Raw genomic sequence first — 20195 nt, forward strand, 5'->3', positions numbered from 1 at the left:
GAAAGGTACCTACATAAGGATTTTCTAGCACATTCATTAACCATACATAGCACATTCATGAGCAGTAGACAATAATTCATTAAATTCCTGTCAACAAATGCTCAAATTATGAATTACTTAATTAATTAAGATACTTAATTACTGCTTATGAATGTGTTATGCTGACCCTTTTTAGGAAACCTTCAAATAAAGAATTGCAAAATTTTCTAGCACCACTGCATTTTACCTTACATGATGTTTTTTGAATCATTATTGTGCATTCTTTTTCTCTCTGTTGAGTTATCGACATCTACCTTATTCACTGCAAAATCACAGCACAGCAAAGGTAAAAAAAATGTATCATAATTGATTTGGCATTTGACCTTCCCCAGCACCAACGTAATGTTCTGGTCAGACTGGGGTCAGAACCCGAGGATAGAGATGGCCTACATGGACGGCACCGGGAGACAGGCCATTGTCACCACCAAGCTCTACTGGCCCAACGGTCTGGCCCTGGACTACACCACGCGCCGGGTCTACTTTGCTGACGCCTACCTCAAGTACATCGACTACTGCGATTACAACGGCAACAACCGCTTCCAGGTCATGGCCAGTGATATGGTGAGCATGGGTAAAACCTGCAGGCTGAGGTTGTCCTAAAATGTACACTGTACACTAGTATCTTATTCTTATTGTAAGGGCCCATGAATCATTTGTTCTCATGGCACTACTTCCTACAGTATCGTATTCATTGGTAACACTTAATGCAGACGGTAATGCATTGTAAGGCTGTTATAATGAATGCATCGTAAGACTTAAGCATAAGCATTTATGACCCTTTATAATGTCTTAGTATCATCACATGTTTGTGGCTAAGTAACTGCTATATAAATACATGATAAGTTGTATAATAAGACATTATAAAGGCTCAAACTATAACATGTAATAAAGGGTTGAACACGTTGGCTTTAAGTAAAGTGTCAGCCTTCTATCCTTTATAAATCCCAGTTTCTCCACCACTCTGTCCTTCCCCCTACCTCTCTGTAGGTTCTTCAACACCCCCACGGTATGACCATCTTCGAGGACCACATCTACTGGTCGGAGCGCTATACTTACCAGGTCCTGAGGACCAACAAGTTCCACGGGGGAAACACGACCACCATGATCACCAACGTCTACCAGCCCTTGGGCATTGTCATGGACCACCCCATCAAACAACCAGCAGGTAACGTTCAAACAACATCCAGATAACATTCAAACAAACAGTAGGTACTGTTCCAACAAATTCTGGATAACATTCTAACAACCAGCGGGTAACATTCAAACTTACTATTTGTTTATAGTGGATAGTGCTGAACAATTCAAATCAATTCTGGTTATTGAATGATGTCAGTTAAAGTAATTGAATTCCATTTCGTTCTTTTATTTTTGTGAGCGCAATGCGCAGTTTCTCTAGAACTAAATCAGATCAGGCCTGAACTGTGCGTTGTAGTAGGGAGTTCTACGAGTTTAGCGCAGAAAATGGGATAATGAACTATAACCATAAACCACTGCGCACCTCATTGTCCAGTCTGAGATGGAGAGAAGTGACAGAAGAAGGCACAAGCGAGACGGATAGAGAGCTTTGTGAGGTATCTCTACCTGAAAATACATGATATAAGTGGTTGGTAGTTGGTATTTAGCCTTATTTACTTTGAAGAACTACTAAAACAGTGCTTTTGTCAGACCGCACTTGGAAATGAAATAATAAAGTAATCAAATGTAATATACACAACAACTGAAATATTTTATTAAAGTAAAGTAATGTGAATAAATGATGGTTAATAAGTAATAAGCAGTAATGGGCAGCCACTACCATAATTGGACTTTTATTAATTGTTTTATTCTGTGTTACAGCATTCAACCAACATAAATGTAATGCCTAAGCATTTAAAGTAAAAAAAAGTATAATCAAAACCAAAATCGAAAACCGTGTGTCACGCTTCTCTTCGTCAGAAGATATGTTGAAATCGCTGTCGGACAAAGTGGACCAATATGCAGCGGATTGCGTGCTCATCATCATTTATTTTAAATGTGACCACGAGGAAAAAACCTATAAACAAAACTCACGACAGGAACAGTGTAGCAGGCGAAACAAAAGCAGTGCTAACATACAACTACCCAGAAGTGACAAACAAAAAACACACCTACTTATAGGACTCCCAATCAGAGGCAACTAGAAACACCTGCCTCCAATTGAGAGTCCAGCAACCAAACCTGCACATAGAAAACTTAACCTAGAACCTACTCATACTAAAACATACACCACAAAACCCCGGAACACATAAATAACACACCCCTCTAAGCTATACACAAAAAAACCACCATACAAAACAAACATACCTCTGCCACGCCCTGACCAAATAATACAAATAATCCTCTATACTGGTCAGGACGTGACACCGTGATTATTTTTTCATAATCGAACCGAAACCGAACTGACCTCAAAAAGCACTAATCACTCAGCACTAGTAGTGGATAAAGCATTACTTTACAGTTCCATTGACATTATTGTTCCATTGTTTTCCACTATGCAGCAATCAACCCATGCGCGGAGCACCTGTGCAGTCAGCTGTGCCTACTGTCTGGCTTTAGGCCCAGGTACTACACCTGCCACTGCCAGTCTGGCTGGAACCTCAACAGTGATGGGCGCACCTGCATCAAAGGTACCCTAACAGCAGCTCTAATGATAGGCTTGTAGCATCCCTCTTAACTCATCCATTTGACCTGATTAATTATTGCTGTCATAGTACAGTACAAGGGATTTTTTCTATTCCTAATCAATTGTATTTTGTTTCTATACCACTCTGATTTATACTATTCTGTATGAAGGCAAATGTGTTATGTATTTGTCATAACATCAGAAAAAAACAATGGTTGATTTTGCTTTTCTGTCTTGCTTGTCTCTTTCATATTCTATTCAATTCTATTCCACTCAACTCCACCTCATCCCTTTCTATCCTACTCTGTCTCTACCTCAGATGACACTCCGTTCCTGATGGTGGTGAAGGAGACTGTGATCTTCGGCATCCCTGTGGACCCGGCCGACCCCTCCAATAACGCCATGGCACCCGTGTCTGGCATCACCCAGGGGCGGGACATTGACTTTGACGACCAGGAGCAGTTTGTCTATTGGGTGCAGGACTCGGTGAGTGACAAGTTGCTCACAGTAAATAAGCCACTACCATTTTAAATTTCCAGGTTTTCCAGAAATCCTGGTTGTGAGATTCCCGTAATAGGGCAGGAATAAGCAGAGAATCTGGAATCCTCCAACCAGGATTTCTGGGGGGAAAAATGGGACGGTTACCCTGAATTTTGCAACTTTAACCATTTTTAACCTTTAAACTTTAACCATGTTCTGACAAAGAGTAAAAACTCAATCGGACGACTAGGAAAATGCTTAAACCAAGTTTATTCACCCACTGGGTCCAACAGCTGAAAAGACAAAGACATGTTACACAAGTACATATATTTATACCCTCTACTGGGCAGAGTCAACTTCTTGCACATCTAGACAGCCAATACATCTGTTGCTGGGCAGGAACTTAAGTGGTTCCTCTCATGGGTGTAGTCACGGCCTTGCCTCCTATGTGTGTATGTAGTGAGCAGGAACAGTCCTATGACATCTGACCTGACCTCGGCCCACATTCCTCACTTCTCCCTAATCCACGGCTATACAACCTTATCAGTGACTGAAACCAGACTGTTACTCTTTCCCTCTCTCCGTAGGATACATGAGATTTGACAATAACATGTTCCGACAGAATGTACATTTTCTGGGCTCCCCTTTCTCACTTAGTAGATTTACATGCACCCAGTTCTAATATGGTAACATGGATAAGGATATTTCAAGTTAGAACCCAGCACCCCAAAATTCACTTATTTCAAGTCTGGATTCGAGTCTAATATAAGTTAATTGTTTGCTGTCTCCCACTCTCAGAGCTCCATTTACAGGGTGAAAACTGATGGAACCAATAGGACTCTGTTTGCTCCATCTGCAATCATTGGCTCGCCCTCTGGTCTGGCTTTTGATTGGATAACTCGCACGATGTACTACACTAATCCAACTAATAAAGCAATAGAGGTAGCGTATCATGTCCTCATTGTAAATGATGTATAGACTATATCTGACTTGCTTTTGTAGAAATACAATATCATTACTTGGCTTAAGGTGTTATTGGATCCAATCTAGAGATGATAACTGAGTAGTTTCACGCTAATTGTGACTATATCTCTTTACTTTGCATAATGTCATCTTTTAACTGCATTCGTAGTAACGTGGTTATAATGTATTAATTTAACATGATATAGCAAGTTTCTCATCTACTGTAGGTCATTCGTGTGGATGGAGTTCAACTCTACAGGAAGACCCTCATCACAAACACAGGGAAGCTAGAGGGAGCAGGGGAGCCTATTGGAATAGCCCTGGACCCAGCCAGAGGGTAAACACTCATCTGTGTATCATTGTTACTAGTTACAAAGGATACAACTAAATCAATGTAATACTGACAAACAAGTAGTACTGTATGTGTGTGTGCCGTCCTGCGTGTGTATGTTTAATTGTCAAGTAATAATACTGTACAGTTTGTTGGCTACTGATCTATTTAGGAAATCAAATAATCAATGTGACTTTATACCAACATTGTACCAAGCGTTTCATAACCTTATAAGGAAAATCAACGACAACACCAGACATATATTTTGAATTGTTAGTTAGTCTTCATTCCATGTCATCATCAGTGGATTAATACTAACGCTATTACTAATTAATACTACACTTTCTGACTTCCTGCTTGATAGTAAATTGTTCTGGACAGACCGGGGGACAGACAGTGGCGTACCTCCTAAGGTTGCCAGTGCTGACATGGATGGAGGCAACCTGAGGAACCTCTACACCATCAACCAGGGGATCATTGGGTTCATCACCGCAGACATCGCTATGAGCAAGCTGTACTGGGGCGTAGCCAGCACCGGAGTGGTGGGTACCGAGTTACACAGAAACAAATATATCAAATCAAATTTTATTGGTCACATACACATATTTGCAGATGTTATTACCGGTGTAGTGAAATGCTTGTGTTCCTATCTCCAACAGTGCAGTACTATCTAACAATTCACAACAATACACACAAATCTAAAAGTAGAAGAATGGAATTAAGAAATAAATGAATATTAGGACGAGCAATGTCGGAGTGGCATTGGCTAAAATACAGTAGAATAGAATACATTATATACTGTACATTATTAAAGTGACTAGTGTTCCATTATTAAAGTGGCCAGTGATTCCATGTCTATGTATATAGGGCAGCAGCCTCTAAGGTGCAGGGTTGAGTAAACAGGTGGTAGCCAGCTAATGATGGCTATTTAACAGTCTGATGGCCTTGAGATAGAAGCGGTTTTTCAGGCTCTCAGTCCCAGATTTGATGCACCTGTACTGACCTCGCCTTCTGGATGATAGAGGGGTGAACAGGCAGTGGCTTGGGTGGTTGATGTTCTTGATGATCTTTTTGGCCTTCCTGTGACATCGGGTGCTGAAGGTGTACTTGAGAGCAGACAGTGTGCTCCCGGTGATGCGTTGGGCAGACCGCATCACCCTCTTGAGAGCCCTGCGGTTGCGGGTGGTACAGTTGCCTTACCAGGCGGTGATACAGCCAGACAGGATGCGCTCAATTGGGCATCTATAAAAGTTTGTTAGGGTCTTAGGGGCCAAGCCAAATTTCTTCAGCCTCCTGAGGTTGAAGAGGCGCTGTTGCGCCTTCTTCGCCACACTGTCTGTGTGGGTGGACCATTTCAGATTGTCAGTGATGTGTACGCCGTGGAACTTGAAGCTTTCCACCTGCTCCACTGTGGTCCCGTCGATGTGGATAGGGGCGTGCTCCCTCTGCTGTTTCCTGAAGTCCAAGATCAGCTCCTTTGTTTTGATGACTTTGAGGGAGAGGTTATTTTCCTGGCACCACTCCCCTCACATCCTCCCTGTAGGCTGTCTCGTCATTGTTGGTAGTCAGGCCTACTACTGTTGTGTCGTCTGCAAACTTGAGGAGAATATATGCCATTTAGAAGACGCTAAAGCGACTTACGTGTGCATACATTTTATGTATGGGTGGTCGTGGGAATCGAACCCACTACCCTGTCGTTACGAACGCCATGTTGTACCAACTGAGCTACAAAGGACCACACGGACGGACGGACGGACAGCCATACATGCGCGGACGCGCACAACCACTGTTGTAATCATTTCTCATTTAGTGCACACAACTTTATTGCATATCATATACTGATGTGTTGTTGTATGTGTCTGAAACACCACTAGCCTTAGTAATAATTACCCTAAGGGCACAAATAAGGTTGTACTGAATTCTATTGAATAGTGTTGCAACTGAAACATAGTAACTCTAAATGTACCAGAATCCCTCGACACTCCATTTCCCTGTGAACAGATTGAGTGTGGTACGATGGACGGGGTCAGCAGGGTGACCATAGTGAGCCAGCTGTCCCACCCCTGGGGCCTCACAGTGCACCAGCATTATCTCTACTACACCGACCTGGACTACGAGGTCATCGAGAGGGTGGACAAGGGCACCGGGGCCAACATGGTGGTGCTGAGGAGTGGGATGACAGGAGTCCGAGCCCTCAAAGTCCACGCCCGAGACAGTGAGTGTGGCTACCTACAGCTAACCTTCTAACCAGCTAACCTTCTAACCAGCTAACCTTCTAACCAGCTAACCTTCTAACCAGCTAACCTTCTAGTCTTTGTCCGCTGGTCTTTTTTCAACAGAGAGCGACAGTATGTAGAGTATGATACTGAACATTTTACTGATCCGATATTGGGTACATTTGCCACCAAGTAGATTGTCAGTAGATTCAAAGGTCCTTGAATTTTCATGTAAGTTGGTGTCAGTGGGAGATTTTTGTGAAAAAAAGTGTTCCACACAAGCATTATATCTCAAGTTAATTTCTCATCCTTCATCTTCTTCCCCAGACTCGGCCGGCACAACCAACGGCTGCAGCACCAACAATGGGGCCTGTCCCCACCTGTGTTTGCCCAAGCCTGGGGGCCAGAAGACATGTGTCTGCACCACAGGCTTAGTGCCTTCCAAGGATGGCACCACCTGCGTGCAGTACGACTCCTACGCAGTGGTCTCCACCCCCAGACTTATCCGAGGCTTCCACATCAACAGCTCCGACCACTCGGAGGCCATGGTGCCTGTTGCTGGATGTACGTAACCCTAACTCTAATTATAAAGTAACCAGACATAAATATACCCTAAGTCTATGTCTGAAACACATCTTGTGATGAATCCTCTTTCATGAATCTATACCCAACTTTGTTACTAACTTATACTGTAACTGAGTATCTCGATAAGTTAACATGTCTTTACCCACTGCAGACTCTTACTCTGTGATGGACAAGCTGGATCTTCACGTCGCCTCTAGGTACATCTACTGGATCGACAACAGCACTTCCAGCTCTTACAGAGGGATCTTCAGGGCCCAGACAGACGGTGGAAGCTTCACTCCCGTCGTCAACCAAGGCATCGGCCGAGGTGGCATAAAAGGGATGGCTGTGGACTGGATCTCAGGTTAGGATCCATGATGTAAAGAGTGGAGAGACATACTCCAAGTTGTAAATAGTTCTGGTACAGAGCCTCATCTATAAACCACATCCAGCAGGCAAAACTGTTTGAAATGACTTTATGCAATTGTTACCTGGAGATAAATGGGGGATGGGTTAGTATTTTTTTATTTAGTCCAGGGGAGGGTCATGTAATTTGTAATCGATTGAATGTTAGTATTTGTCAGCATTTTGGAATTGACGTATTGAATTTGACTCTGTGTATCTTTGAAGTACAACCCAAAAGAACTGGGGCGTATTCATTACGATGGTTCTGTTGCAAAACCTTTCTTAAACGGAAGCAAACGGAACGAAACGGGTAGGGACCTACAAATAGAAACTCTCGTTTTGCTCTGTTTGTTTTCGTTTGGTTATCAACAGTTAAACGGTTTCCGTAATGAATATGCCCCTGGCTGGGAATTTGAAAGGAGAGAGAGAGAGAGAGAGAGAGAGAGAGACTGCGCAGTGGTGTGATCAAAATACACCAGATGAGTAGCCTGCTAATGTAACTTTCAGGACCTTGTAAACTGTTGAGAATAGACCCATAACTGTTCCAAATGATTGCATAATCAGGCCTAGGCTGTATGGCACTCTCTGTATATACCTCCATTCTTGTGTATTTTTATTTTATTCCTCGTGTTACTATTTTACTCTGCATCGTTGGGAAGGGCTCGCAAGCAAGAATTCACGCTAAAGTCTACACCAGTTGTATTCGGCGCATGTGACAAAAATGTTATTTGGTTCACTCTAATCAGAGGGCTAATATCATATACTCTGCATGCCAGTCTCTCTTGGCTAAAAGTAAAGGAGAGACTGATTGCATTACTTTTTGTTTTTAGAATTCTGGCCTCTCTCTTCCAGCTATTCCCGTGCGCAATAGGCTATAGGCTACAAGCCTCTGCTATTCCGCTTCTCGTGAAATCCCAGGAAAAGCTATAGACTACAAAAACAATAGGAGTTTTTTTTTTGCTGTTGCATTTTTTTATACTAGGCCTAATAGCCTTCTTCTCTCCACGAAAAGCCTTTCTTGCTACTGCTGAATGTAAAATAGGCATTGGCAAAGTTGCGGAGAGAGAGTGCAGAGATGATACCATTGTTGCACAGAAGTAGCCTATTAAATGGTTGCACAGGACAGATAGACGGTGAGAAAGACGGTCCAAGAAAAATGGAAATCACTTTCAAACCACATGAGCAACGAGGCAATCAATGACATGATGTAAAAGATGTGCTGGCTAAACAGCGTTTGTTGTTGAATTTCAACATGTGATTAACATTTTCATTAAGCTACATGTAGCCTACATTGAAATATTATTAGCAGTTGTCACTATAACAATGGACACACTTTGAAGCACTGAAATGGTCTGTGTTATCACCTTATTAATAGGCCTACAGCGTGCAGTAGGATGCTTTGATAGTTGATTGACAGGTGTAGGCTACTGTAGTATACTGTATACTTTCTGCTAGTGTGGATGCTCTCCAACGTTTTATAGTTAGGTATAATTTATCGTTAGATTTATCGTCCTTGGTGTGGACGGCCCTTAACGCTTAAATTGGTAAATGCCCCCTTCTAGCAGAGAGCAGTGGTTCTCAACCACGGGTTGATTTGATAGAAAGCACGTCTGCAACATTGATAGCCTACTAAAAAGGGATTTAATATTCCTTGATATTTTGTTTTAATAATACTTTTTGGAGGGGGGGTTACATGTTTCGTTTTTTTTTTATGCCAGGTAAAAATATTTGTCCTCAGGGGGAGTGCCATCCATTTTAATTTCAAAGAGGTCCAGGTATCCCTCTATGTAAATGTTGTTCACTCCCTAAAATTATCTTTCTCCCATTCCCTCCCCCTTAGGCAACCTCTACTTCACCAACGCTATTGAGGCCCAGACCTACTTGGAGGTGACCCGCCTCGAAACCCCCTACCGCACGGTCCTCCTCAAGTCCACTGAGGACCGGCCCAGTGACCTGGCCGTCAGCCCCAAGCTCCGTTTTCTCTTCTGGGCCGACGGAGGCCAGAACCCCAAAATTGGTAGGTAGTCCAGAGGTTATAGAGGTTGACCAGTAACCGAAAGGTTACCGATGAGAACAGTGACCTAGGGTGGTCTAGCGGTCTAAGCCGCTGTCTCCGGCACACGTCTAAAGGGTCGGCATAGGTTTGAATCCGGCCTATTGCCCTTTGACACAACCTCTATCTTTCCCCACTCACCCTCTCTCTCTCTGTTCAATAAAGTCAGAAAACACCTTACAATATACAAAAGGAAAAGTGGAAATTGAACTGGCTACTGGATGGCTGCTGATGTTATTACTCCCACTACCGTTGTGCCCTTGAGCAAGGCCCTTAACCCCCAAAATAGCTTTCCATCCAGTGGTGCTGCATCCTAAACATGTGCCTAAACCCTGTGCCTTTCAATGTGTGTGTAACAAATGTATTATTTTCTATTCTAGAACGTGCCCAGCTAGATGGTGCCAACCGTACCGTGTTAGCCTCCGAGAGCCTGGCATCGCCACGCGGCCTCACTGTCGACTACACCAACGATTTCCTGTACTGGACAGACGATGTGCTGGATATGATTTCACGCATGGCACCCGATGGGACACAGAGGGAGATTGTCCGTTATGGGAGTCGATACCCTGCTCCGTACGGATTGTCGATATTTGGGAATTCTATGTTGTGGGTGGATAGAAAGCTCGGGAAGCTTTTCCAGGCCAGCAAGGATCCAGCGAATACGACCCAGCCAGAGGTGATTATGAAGTAGCTTTATGTTGCCTAGTGTCTCTTTCACTTTTTAGAAAAATTTCATATCAAAGTAACATAACAAAAATAATTATAATTAATGTACGCAACAATGTATGCAATGGGTAAACCCACAACATACAACTCCTAGATATTGATACAACAAGCTGCCCAAAAGTAGCACAAAATCACAAAGCACAAAATAGTGTCGTTCACATTCAAAGACTGAAATAACAACATCACTGTCATCACCAGGTGATCCGCGACGGCATTGACGGGCTCACGGACGTGGTGGTCTTCAACTCCCACGTGCAGCCCACCGCTGCCAACCTGGTGGGCTTCAACCCGTGCCAGGAGGACAATGGGCGCTGCCAGCAGCTCTGCTTCGCCCTGCCCGAGCAGGAGCAACCCACTTGCGCCTGCGCCCACGGTTCGCTCCTCAACAATGGAGTGTCGTGCGGCTACGGTCTGGACGAGTTCCTGGTATTCACCACGGACTACACCATGAATAGTTTACGTTTAGACCCCTCCGATCACACTAGCCCCTACCCTACTATCAACTTGGGCTATAATGTGGTGGCGCTGGATTTCGACTTTGCAGACAAGAGGATATTTTTTGCTCAGTACATGGGGATAGGCCGAAGCAGGATAGGCTATGTTATCACCACGGTTACCGGTGCTCCTGCCATCATAGCCGACAGTAAGTGTTGTGAATCCGAGGGTTGGGGAAGACAATGTAAAGTATGGTTTTTCCAGTTTTTGTAACGATTGTGGAAATGATGAAATTGTGAAAATGATGATAAGAGTTTGGAAAAAAATGCCTGGAATTTCAGCCAGCTCAGATTGTGACATCACAATCTGATTATTCTGATCAATGACCAGTCATCCTTTATTTGCATATGTATCCTCCTACTTTTAAGGGTAAGCGCTAGGCTGTAGAGTCTAGACCAGTGTTCGATCTCCAAGGCATTCCTAGTCAATCACCAAACATTTATGTTAAAACCAAACGATAAAGCCTTGCCTTCCTATTTGCGTTCCAATTATACATTTTTTCCGCGCTCTTGGCGATAGGTGCACTTGATTCAGCAGCCATAGCACCGGGAAGGCAAAGTACTCCAACTTTGAACCATTTCATGTGTCTGAAGGTAGAACTCCGCCTACCCGGCAGGCCAAGACAGCAAATCAAGTGCACCTAGAGGTTTACTGCTGGCCAATCAGAAAGCTCAGATCACTGTGTCTGCACAGTTTCCTCGAGTCATAGACTGTTAAAAGAAACCTTGAACGCTCAGAAAAGTTAATACTGTGAGATTTCGAAACATTTAAAACCATGACTAGAGAGAGACAACGAATACAGCAAAGAGCTGCTGTTTTTATGAGTAAGTTCATGTTTAAGTTGTTATTCAGCACTGTCAACACTTTGCTCAATATTTTATAAGCCATAAAATGCGCATTCTCCCTACTTCCATTTACGCTACAACCAGCACTGCAGCTGCAATGAATGAGTATATCGAAGTGTTTCGATAAGCTTGCATTGTTATTATTATTGGCTTATGTTTTTTTTAATATCGAGGAATATTTCACTTTCTCTGGTCATAGGAGTGACAACATGAATTGGTGCATTAGGCAGAAATAATGCAGTGTGACTTGACTTTCGCCATCAACTGGAGAACTGTTCCCTTTTCTCTGTGGAGGGAGGGAGAGCAAAGGGACGGTGAGTCAGGTGAGAGGCAGCCTCACCATTGCTCTCTCCCCTCAGACTATCTATCCAGGCCATCAGTCTATTAAAAAAAGTGAATTATTCTGCTCACTCAGGTGTGCCTCACAAGTAATACTACAAATTGTCTATTACCAGTGTGATCATATACAATTTAAAAAATATATATAATTTCAAAATTGTCCCAAGGACAACAACATTTGGCAGGGCAATTCAAGCATAGCCAATATGCAGTGATAATATATTTGGCCTATAGCCTACTGCACAAACCTGATTGATACATAACTGTTTTTAATTGGTTAATGTTGCATAGGCTTAATACGTTTTTTAAGTCATGATCTCAGCTTCCGTTTTGACTCAGAAAGTGATCTTGACTCAGAAAAGGTAGGTGACCGGTGACCACTGGTCTAGACGATCCTATCCGCGAATCAGGGCTGTGTATGTAAATATATTGAAATGTGTATCGACACGCCCATGCGATCAGACTGAGCATTTCAATGGCAAAAGGAGGCTCAGGGAAATAAATGATAACAAATATATTTGGATAAAAATATATACGACATGCAACAATTTCAAAGATTTTACAGTTCATATAAGGAAATCAGTGAATTGAAATAAATAAATTAGGCCCTAATCTATGCATTTCACATGACTGGGAATACAGGTATGCATCTGTTGGTCACAGATACCTGGTAGGGAAGTGGATAAGGGTCTGGATCAGGTTGGGGCGTGGATCAGGTAGGGGTGTGGATCAGAAAGCCAGTAAGTATCTGGTGGGATCCAGAGCATCCCAAACTGCTCAATGGGTGACATGTCTGGTAAGTATGCAGGCCGTGGAAGAATTGGGACATTTTCAGCTATCAGGAATTGTGTACAGATCCTTGCAACATGGGGCCATGCATTATCATGCTGAAACATGAGGTGATGGTGGCGGATGAATGGCACGACATTTGGCTTCAGGATCTTGTCACGGTATCTCTGCATTAAAATTTCCATCGATAAAATGCAAATGTGTTCATTGTCTGTAGCTTATGCCTGCCCATACAATAACCCCTCTGTCACCATGGGGCTCTCTATTCACAACGTTGACAACAGCAAACTGCTCACCCACACGACGCCATACATGTGGTTACATGTGGCGTGTGGTTGTGAGGCCCAGTTAGACGCACTGCCAAATTCTCTAAAACAACGATGGAGACGGAGAGAAATGAACATTAAATTCTCTGGCAACAGCTCTGGTGGACATTCCTGCAGTCAGCATGCCAATTGCACACTCACTCAAAACTTGAGACATCTGTGGCATTGTGTTGTGTGACAAAACTGCACATTTTAGAGTGGCCTTTTATTGTCCCCAGCACAAGGTACAGCTGTGTAGTTTTTTGGGGGAAATAAGCTTTTTTATGCTTATGGAACATTTTGGGGATATTTTATTTCAGCTCATGAACATAGGACCAACACTACATGTTTATATTTTTGTTCAGTGTACATAGGACCTTCTAACTAGCAAGTTTTGCGTGGGTGGAGTTTTGGCTTGACTGGTGACATAGCCAGATGGTAAATTAGGTTAAAACTATATTTTGGTATTTGTTTCATTAGTCCATTGTTGATATAGTCTAAAAATGTTTTGCATGTCAGCAATCATGTTTTCAAGATATATAACTTTCAAAATACAGAAATACAGCCAGTATGATGCATTTGCATAATGAAAGAAATGCCAAAATATGTTTTTGTTTTCCAAAGCTCTCTGCCAATAACAGATACTATTCAGTTTCCCCCTTCCTACTTCCAGACAGTCTTAGCAAAAATCTGTCTTGAGAAATTGTTTTTGCAAAAAATCTATTTGTGACCATTTTTAAATGGAAAACTATTACAGTAAGGTACTTAATTTCCACCCAGAAATGATTTGATTTACGAAAACGGCTGCATTGGGCCTTTTAATGTCTTGTTGCAGTATTGAGTGTAGCTGTTAACATCTATAAGTTGCAGTATTAGTTACCTTGGTGACTTAGGTTTTCTCCATCCTCACCTTTTCCCACTCTGACTCCTCTCTCTCTCTCTCTCTCTCTCTCTCTCTCTCTCTCTCTCTCTCTCTCTCTCTCTCTCTCTCTCTCTCTCTCTCTCTCTCTCTCTCTCTCTCTCTCTCTCTCTCTCTCTCTCTCTCTCTCAGATTTAAATTATCCACAGGGGCTGGCCTATGACTGGGTTCACAAGCGCCTTTACTTCACCGACAACTACAACAGAAGTGTCCAGGCCATGGGGGTGGACGGGCAGAACCGCTCCTTGATAGCCCATGCCAACCGCCCTCTTGGCATCATTGTGGATCCCTGCTATGGGTAAAACCAATTGAGATGTTTGCATACATTGATCGCTAATTTTACAAACCCCATCCAGGTTTTCCACAAATTGGTCCTTCGAGCAAGATACGAACAATTTTCTTGGAACGCTAATATCAATTATTTTGATTACTGCTGATGATATCTGGAAATATGCATGTACACCCTGGCCCATCTACTGTTGCTAGCCCCAATTCTGACTTGTGCTCTGATATCTGCTTCACCGATTTCTGCTCTCATAAAAGCCTGGGGTTTCTGCATGTTAACACTAGAAGCTTATTACCTAAAATGGATCAATTGAAAGTATGGGTTCACAGCTCCAATCCAGGTCATTATTGAGACGTGGTTAAGGAAGAGTGTTTTGAACACTGATGTTAACCTTTCTGGTTATAATCTTTTTTGGCAAAACAGATCCTCCGAAGGCGGGGGAGAGGCAATCTTTACCAAGGAACACCTTCAGTGCTCGGTTGTCTCCACCAAGTCTTTCCTCATACAATTTGATTTGCTGGTTTTAAGCATTAAACTTCCAAAAAACTCTTTGACTGTTGCCGGGTGTTATCGTCCTTCATCAGCACCGGCCTGTACCCTACCTGCACTGAGCTCTCTCCTATACCCTTACCTTAAGTCTGAATTTGTCCTGCTAGTTGCCCTAAACTGGGACATGCTTAAACCACCTGACCAAGTCCTAAACCAATGGGACTCCCTAAATCTTTCTCAGATTATTATCAATCCAACAACGTATGACTCCAAACACCCAGAAAAGGCTACTCTCCTGATGGGTATCAATCTGGTGTTTTCTGTAATGACCTTAGTGATCACTGTTTTACAGCCTGTGTTTGTAATAGCTGCTCAGTGAAACGACCGCTCCTGATTTGTCATAGACACTTTCTAAAACAAGTATGGCCCCGACAGAGATAGCCTCCTCGCTTCGCGTTCTTAAGAAACTATGCAGTATTTCGTTTTTTTATGTATTATTTCTTACACTGTTACCCCAGGAAATCTTAAGTCTTATTACATACAGTCGGGATGAACTATTGGATATAAGAGCAACATCAACTTACCAACATTACGACCAGGAATACGACTTTCCCGAAGCGGATCCTCTGTTTGGACCACCACCCAGGACAATAGATCGGATCTCAGTAGACGACCCAAAACAATGACAGGGCGCAGAAGGGGCAGACAGAGCGGTCTTCTGGTCAGGCTCCGTAGACGGGCACATCGCTCACCGCTCCCGAGTATACTACTCGCCAATGTCCAGTCTCTTGACAACAAGGTAGATGAAATCCGAGCAAGGGTTGCTTTCCAGAGAGACATCAGAGATTGTAATATTCTCTGTTTCACGGAAACATGGCTCACTCGGGATGCCTTATCAGAGTCTGTACAGCCACCCGGTTTCTTCACACATTGCGCTGACAGAATCAAACATCTGTCTGGTAAGAAGAAGGGTGGGGGTGTATGCCTTATGATTAACGAGTCGTGGTGTGATCATAACAACATACAGAAACTCAAGTTCTTTTGTTCACCTGACCTAGAATTCCTTACAATGAAATGCTGACCGCATTATCTACCAAGAGAATTCTCTTCGATTATAATCACAGCCGTGTATATCCCCCCCAAGAAGACACCTCGACGGCCCTGAAAGAACTTCATTGGACTCTATGTAAACTGGAAACCCCATATCCTGAGGCTGCATTTATTGTAGCTGGGGATTTTAACAAAGGTAATCTGAAAACAAGGCTCCCTAAATTTTATCAGCATATCAAATGCGCAACCCGGGCTGGCAGCATTCTGGATCATTGTACTCTAACTTCCGCGACGCATACAAAGCCCTCTCTTCGGCAAATCTGACCATGACTCCATTTTGTTGCTCCCAGCCTATAAACAGAAACTAAAAGAGGAAACACCCCTGCTCAGGTCTGCTCAACGCTGGTCCGACCAATCTGATTCCACGCTTCAAGATTGCTTCGATCACGTGGACTGGGATATGTTCCGGATAGCCTCAGACAACAACATTGATGTATACGCTGATTCGGTGAGCGAGTTTATTAGCAAGTGCATCAGTGATGTTGTACCCACGGTGACTATTAAAACCTTCCCAAACCAGAAACCGTGGATTGATGGCAGCATACGCGCAAAACTGAAAGCGCAAACCACTGCTTTTAATCATGGCAAGGTGACCGGAAACATGACCCGAATACAAACAGTGTAGCTATTCCCTCCGCAAGGCAATCAAACAAGCTAAGCGTCAGTATAGAGACAAAATAGAGTCAAAAAGAAAACCAGCCCCATCGCAAACACCAACGTCTTGCTCCCAGACAAACTAAACTTCTTTGCTCGCTTTGAGGACAATACAGTGCCACTGACACGGCCCGCTACCAAAACCTGCGGGCTCTCCTTCACTGCAGTCAACGTGAGTAAAACATTTAAACGTGTTAACCCTCGCAAGGCTTTGAGAGACTAGTCAAGGATCATATCACCTCCACCCTACCTGACACCCTAGACCCACTCCAATTTGCTTACCGCCCCAATAGGTCCACAGACGTCACAATCACACTACCCTAACCCATCTGGACAAGAGGAACACCTATGTAAGAATGCGGTTCATCGATTATAGCTCAGCATTTAACACCATAGTACCCTCCAAACTCGTCATTAAGATCGAGACCCTGGGTCTCGACCCTGCCCTGTGCAACTGGGTCCAGGACTTTCTGACGGACCGCCCCCAGGTGGTGAGGGTAGGAAATATATATCTCCACCCATCTCCACCCCGCTGATCCTCAACACTGGGGCCCCACAAGGGTGCGTTCTCAGCCCTCTCCTGTACTCCCTGTTCACCCATGACTGCGTGGCCATGCACGCCTCCAACTCAATCATCAAGTTTGTAGATGACACTGCAGTGGTAGGCTTGATTACCAACAACGACGAAACGGCCTACAGGGAGGAGGTGAGGGCCCTCGGAGTGTGGTGTCAGGAAATAATGTCAACAAAACAAAGGAGATGATCGTGGACTTCAGGAAACAGCAGAGGGAGCACCCCCCTATCCACATCGATGGGACAGTAGTGGAGAAGGTGGAAAGTTTTAAGTTCCTCAGCGTACACATCACGGACAAACTGAAATGGTCCACCCACACAGATGGCGTGGTGAAGACTTCAACCTCAGGAGAAGCTTCAAACAAGGTTCTAAAGACTGTTGACATCTAGTGGAAGCCTTAGGAAGTGCAAAATGACCCCACAGACACTGTAGTTTGGATAGGCAATCGCTTGAAAAACTACAGACCACTTCCTGTTTGGATTTTTTCTCAGGTTTTTGCCTGCCATATGAGTTCTGTTATACTCACAGACATCATTCAAACCGTTTTAGAAACTTCAGAGTGTTTTCTATCCAAATCAACTAATAATATGCATATCTTAGTTTCTGGGCGTGAGTAGCAGGCAGTTTACTCTGGGCACGTCAGTCATCCAAGCTGCTCAATACTGCCACCATCCATAAGAAGTTTTAAGCAAACCAGACGACACGATGTTCTTTTATTTACAGATAGCCAGGGTCAACACATAATTTACAAACTAAGCATTTGTTTTTAGTGAGTCTACCAGTTCAGAGGCAATAGGGATGACCAGGAAAGTTCTCTTGATAAGTGTATGAATTAGATAATTTTCCTGTCCTGCTAAGCATTCAAAATGTAACGAGTACTTTTGGGTGTCAGGGAAAATGAGTAAAAAGCACATATTTTCTTTAGGAAGGTAGTGAAGTAAAAGTTGTCAAAACTAAAAATAGTAAAATAATGTGCCCCTTCATAGGGGCCTTGGCTAAGCTAAGATGCTAGGATAACATTTCTCTCTAACTCTCTGTAGCTACCTATACTGGACTGACTGGGGGAGCCCTGCTAAGATAGAGAGAGCTACTCTGGGTGGAAACTTCCGGGTGCCCATCATCAGCACCAGTCTGTCCCAGCCCAAAGGACTTTCCATAGACAACGAGGAAAGGATGCTCTACTGGGCCGACGCTTCCCTGTAAGAACACGATCATTTGTGTCATTCTGTAATGTTTCAGCTGTTGTTTGTTTTGTGTTGTAATGTACAGCACTAAACATTTTTGTACCATAATTTGAATGAATCTCAAAGAAAGAAAGTAACTCATACGTAATTACCATTTGACCGTATCATTTCTTAGAATGTACCTGGTCGTTTAGTTGGAAATGAGGTGGAATCAATAAGTCCAAATCATGTGCCACTTGTGACACAATAGATTTTTTTTACCCAGAAAAGTGTTGAACAATTCTCCACTTCCTTAAATATTTAAAAGCACTAGGCTACACTGTTTTTCTATGCACCCATTTCTCATGATCTCTTAGCATTCTAACTCTCCATCCATCCATCCATTCATCCTTCCATCCATATATCCATCCATCCACCGACTCACTCACCCACCCACCCATCCATTATTTTTCTCCATCCCCACTCCCCTCCCTCTCACCATTAGAGATAAGATTGAGCGTTCCACCCTGACCGGGGAGAGCCGCCAGGTGATCATGAGGGGGGTCCAGTATCCCTACGCTATGACCGTGTTCCAGCAGGACATATACTGGACTGACTGGACCACGCGAGCGGTCTACCGTGCCGGGAAGGACGACGGGTCAGGGTTCACGGTCCTGGTCCAGGAACTACAGTACAGGCCCAACGACATCCACGTGTTCGCCGGCTCCAAGCAGGAGGCTTGCTCAAGCCCCTGTCAGCAGTTTAACGGAGGGTGTAGTCACGTCTGCGTGCCAGGTCAGGAGTTTGAATAAGAAAACATTTCATTTTAGTGTCTTGGAGTTCTTACAGGGCTTGAGATCCACATGCTAAACTCAAATTTCTCATCTCTCATTGACATCAATTAATGATTCAGGTGAAAGTCTGAGAACAACAATACCCACTGGGCACACCACATTATTTCAACATGTATAATTTCGTAATACAGTATTTGGTTGAGACGTTGATCATTGAGATTACAACCTATATTCACCCACTCAAAAGACAGCCAAAAGACAGCCAAATCACTATGCTTTCAACCATTTAAAAGTACAGCAAAGTTTAAATGGGAATACAATGTCAGATATTTTGTTTAATGTGCTATCACTGTGCTTCATCTAATAGCAGAATCAAATGACCTGAATTGCAGTTTAGATGACATTAAAAGTACATGTTGCAAGTGATCATTGCCGTTCGAGATTCTGCACAGATTATTACAGCAATTGGGAAGATCTTCACAGACCTGCGACGACCTGGACCCACTCCAATTCACATACTGCCCCAACTGATCCACAGATGATGCAATCTCTATTGCAGTCCACACTGCCCTTTCCCACTTGGACAAAAGGAACACCTACGTGAGAATGCTGTTCATTGACTACAACTCAGCATTCCACACCATAGTGCCCTCAAAGTTCATCACTAAGCTAAGGTCCCTGGGACTGAACACCTCCCTCTGCAACTGGATCCTGGACTTCCCGATGGGCCACCCCCAGGTCAGGTGGTGAGGGTAGGCAACAACACATCTGCCATGCTGACCCTCAACATAGGGGTGCGTGCTTAGTCCCTTTCTGTACTCCCTGTTCACCCACAACTGCGTGGCCCTGCACGACTCCAACACCATCATTAAGTTTGCCGACGACATGATGGTGGTAGGCCTGATCACCGACAACGATGAGACAACCCCTAGGGAGAAGGACTACAACCTCGCCCTAAACTGATCATGGACTACAGGAAATTGAGGGCCGAGCATGCCCTCATTCACATTGACAG

General features: G+C 43.6%; 1 protein-coding gene across 1 annotated transcript in view; it reads left to right on the plus strand.

Annotated features, from left to right (window-relative positions):
* lrp2b (low density lipoprotein receptor-related protein 2b) overlaps nt 1-20195 on the plus strand; it is a 125058-nt gene that overhangs the window by 43059 nt on the left and 61804 nt on the right. Inside the window, exons 30-45 of the mRNA XM_014158653.2 lie at nt 372-600; nt 1027-1204; nt 2556-2684; nt 3000-3166; nt 3959-4102; nt 4351-4460; nt 4819-4996; nt 6456-6669; nt 6998-7234; nt 7407-7598; nt 9480-9656; nt 10073-10368; nt 10617-11061; nt 14243-14408; nt 18264-18422; nt 18892-19181. Of these exons, the coding sequence (XP_014014128.2) occupies nt 372-600; nt 1027-1204; nt 2556-2684; nt 3000-3166; nt 3959-4102; nt 4351-4460; nt 4819-4996; nt 6456-6669; nt 6998-7234; nt 7407-7598; nt 9480-9656; nt 10073-10368; nt 10617-11061; nt 14243-14408; nt 18264-18422; nt 18892-19181 (3311 nt within the window). The remainder of the gene's footprint in view (nt 1-371; nt 601-1026; nt 1205-2555; nt 2685-2999; nt 3167-3958; nt 4103-4350; nt 4461-4818; nt 4997-6455; nt 6670-6997; nt 7235-7406; nt 7599-9479; nt 9657-10072; nt 10369-10616; nt 11062-14242; nt 14409-18263; nt 18423-18891; nt 19182-20195) is intronic.

Source organism: Salmo salar, chromosome ssa19 (genome assembly GCF_905237065.1).
Source record: "Salmo salar chromosome ssa19, Ssal_v3.1, whole genome shotgun sequence".
Taxonomy (NCBI): Eukaryota; Metazoa; Chordata; class Actinopteri; order Salmoniformes; family Salmonidae; genus Salmo; species Salmo salar.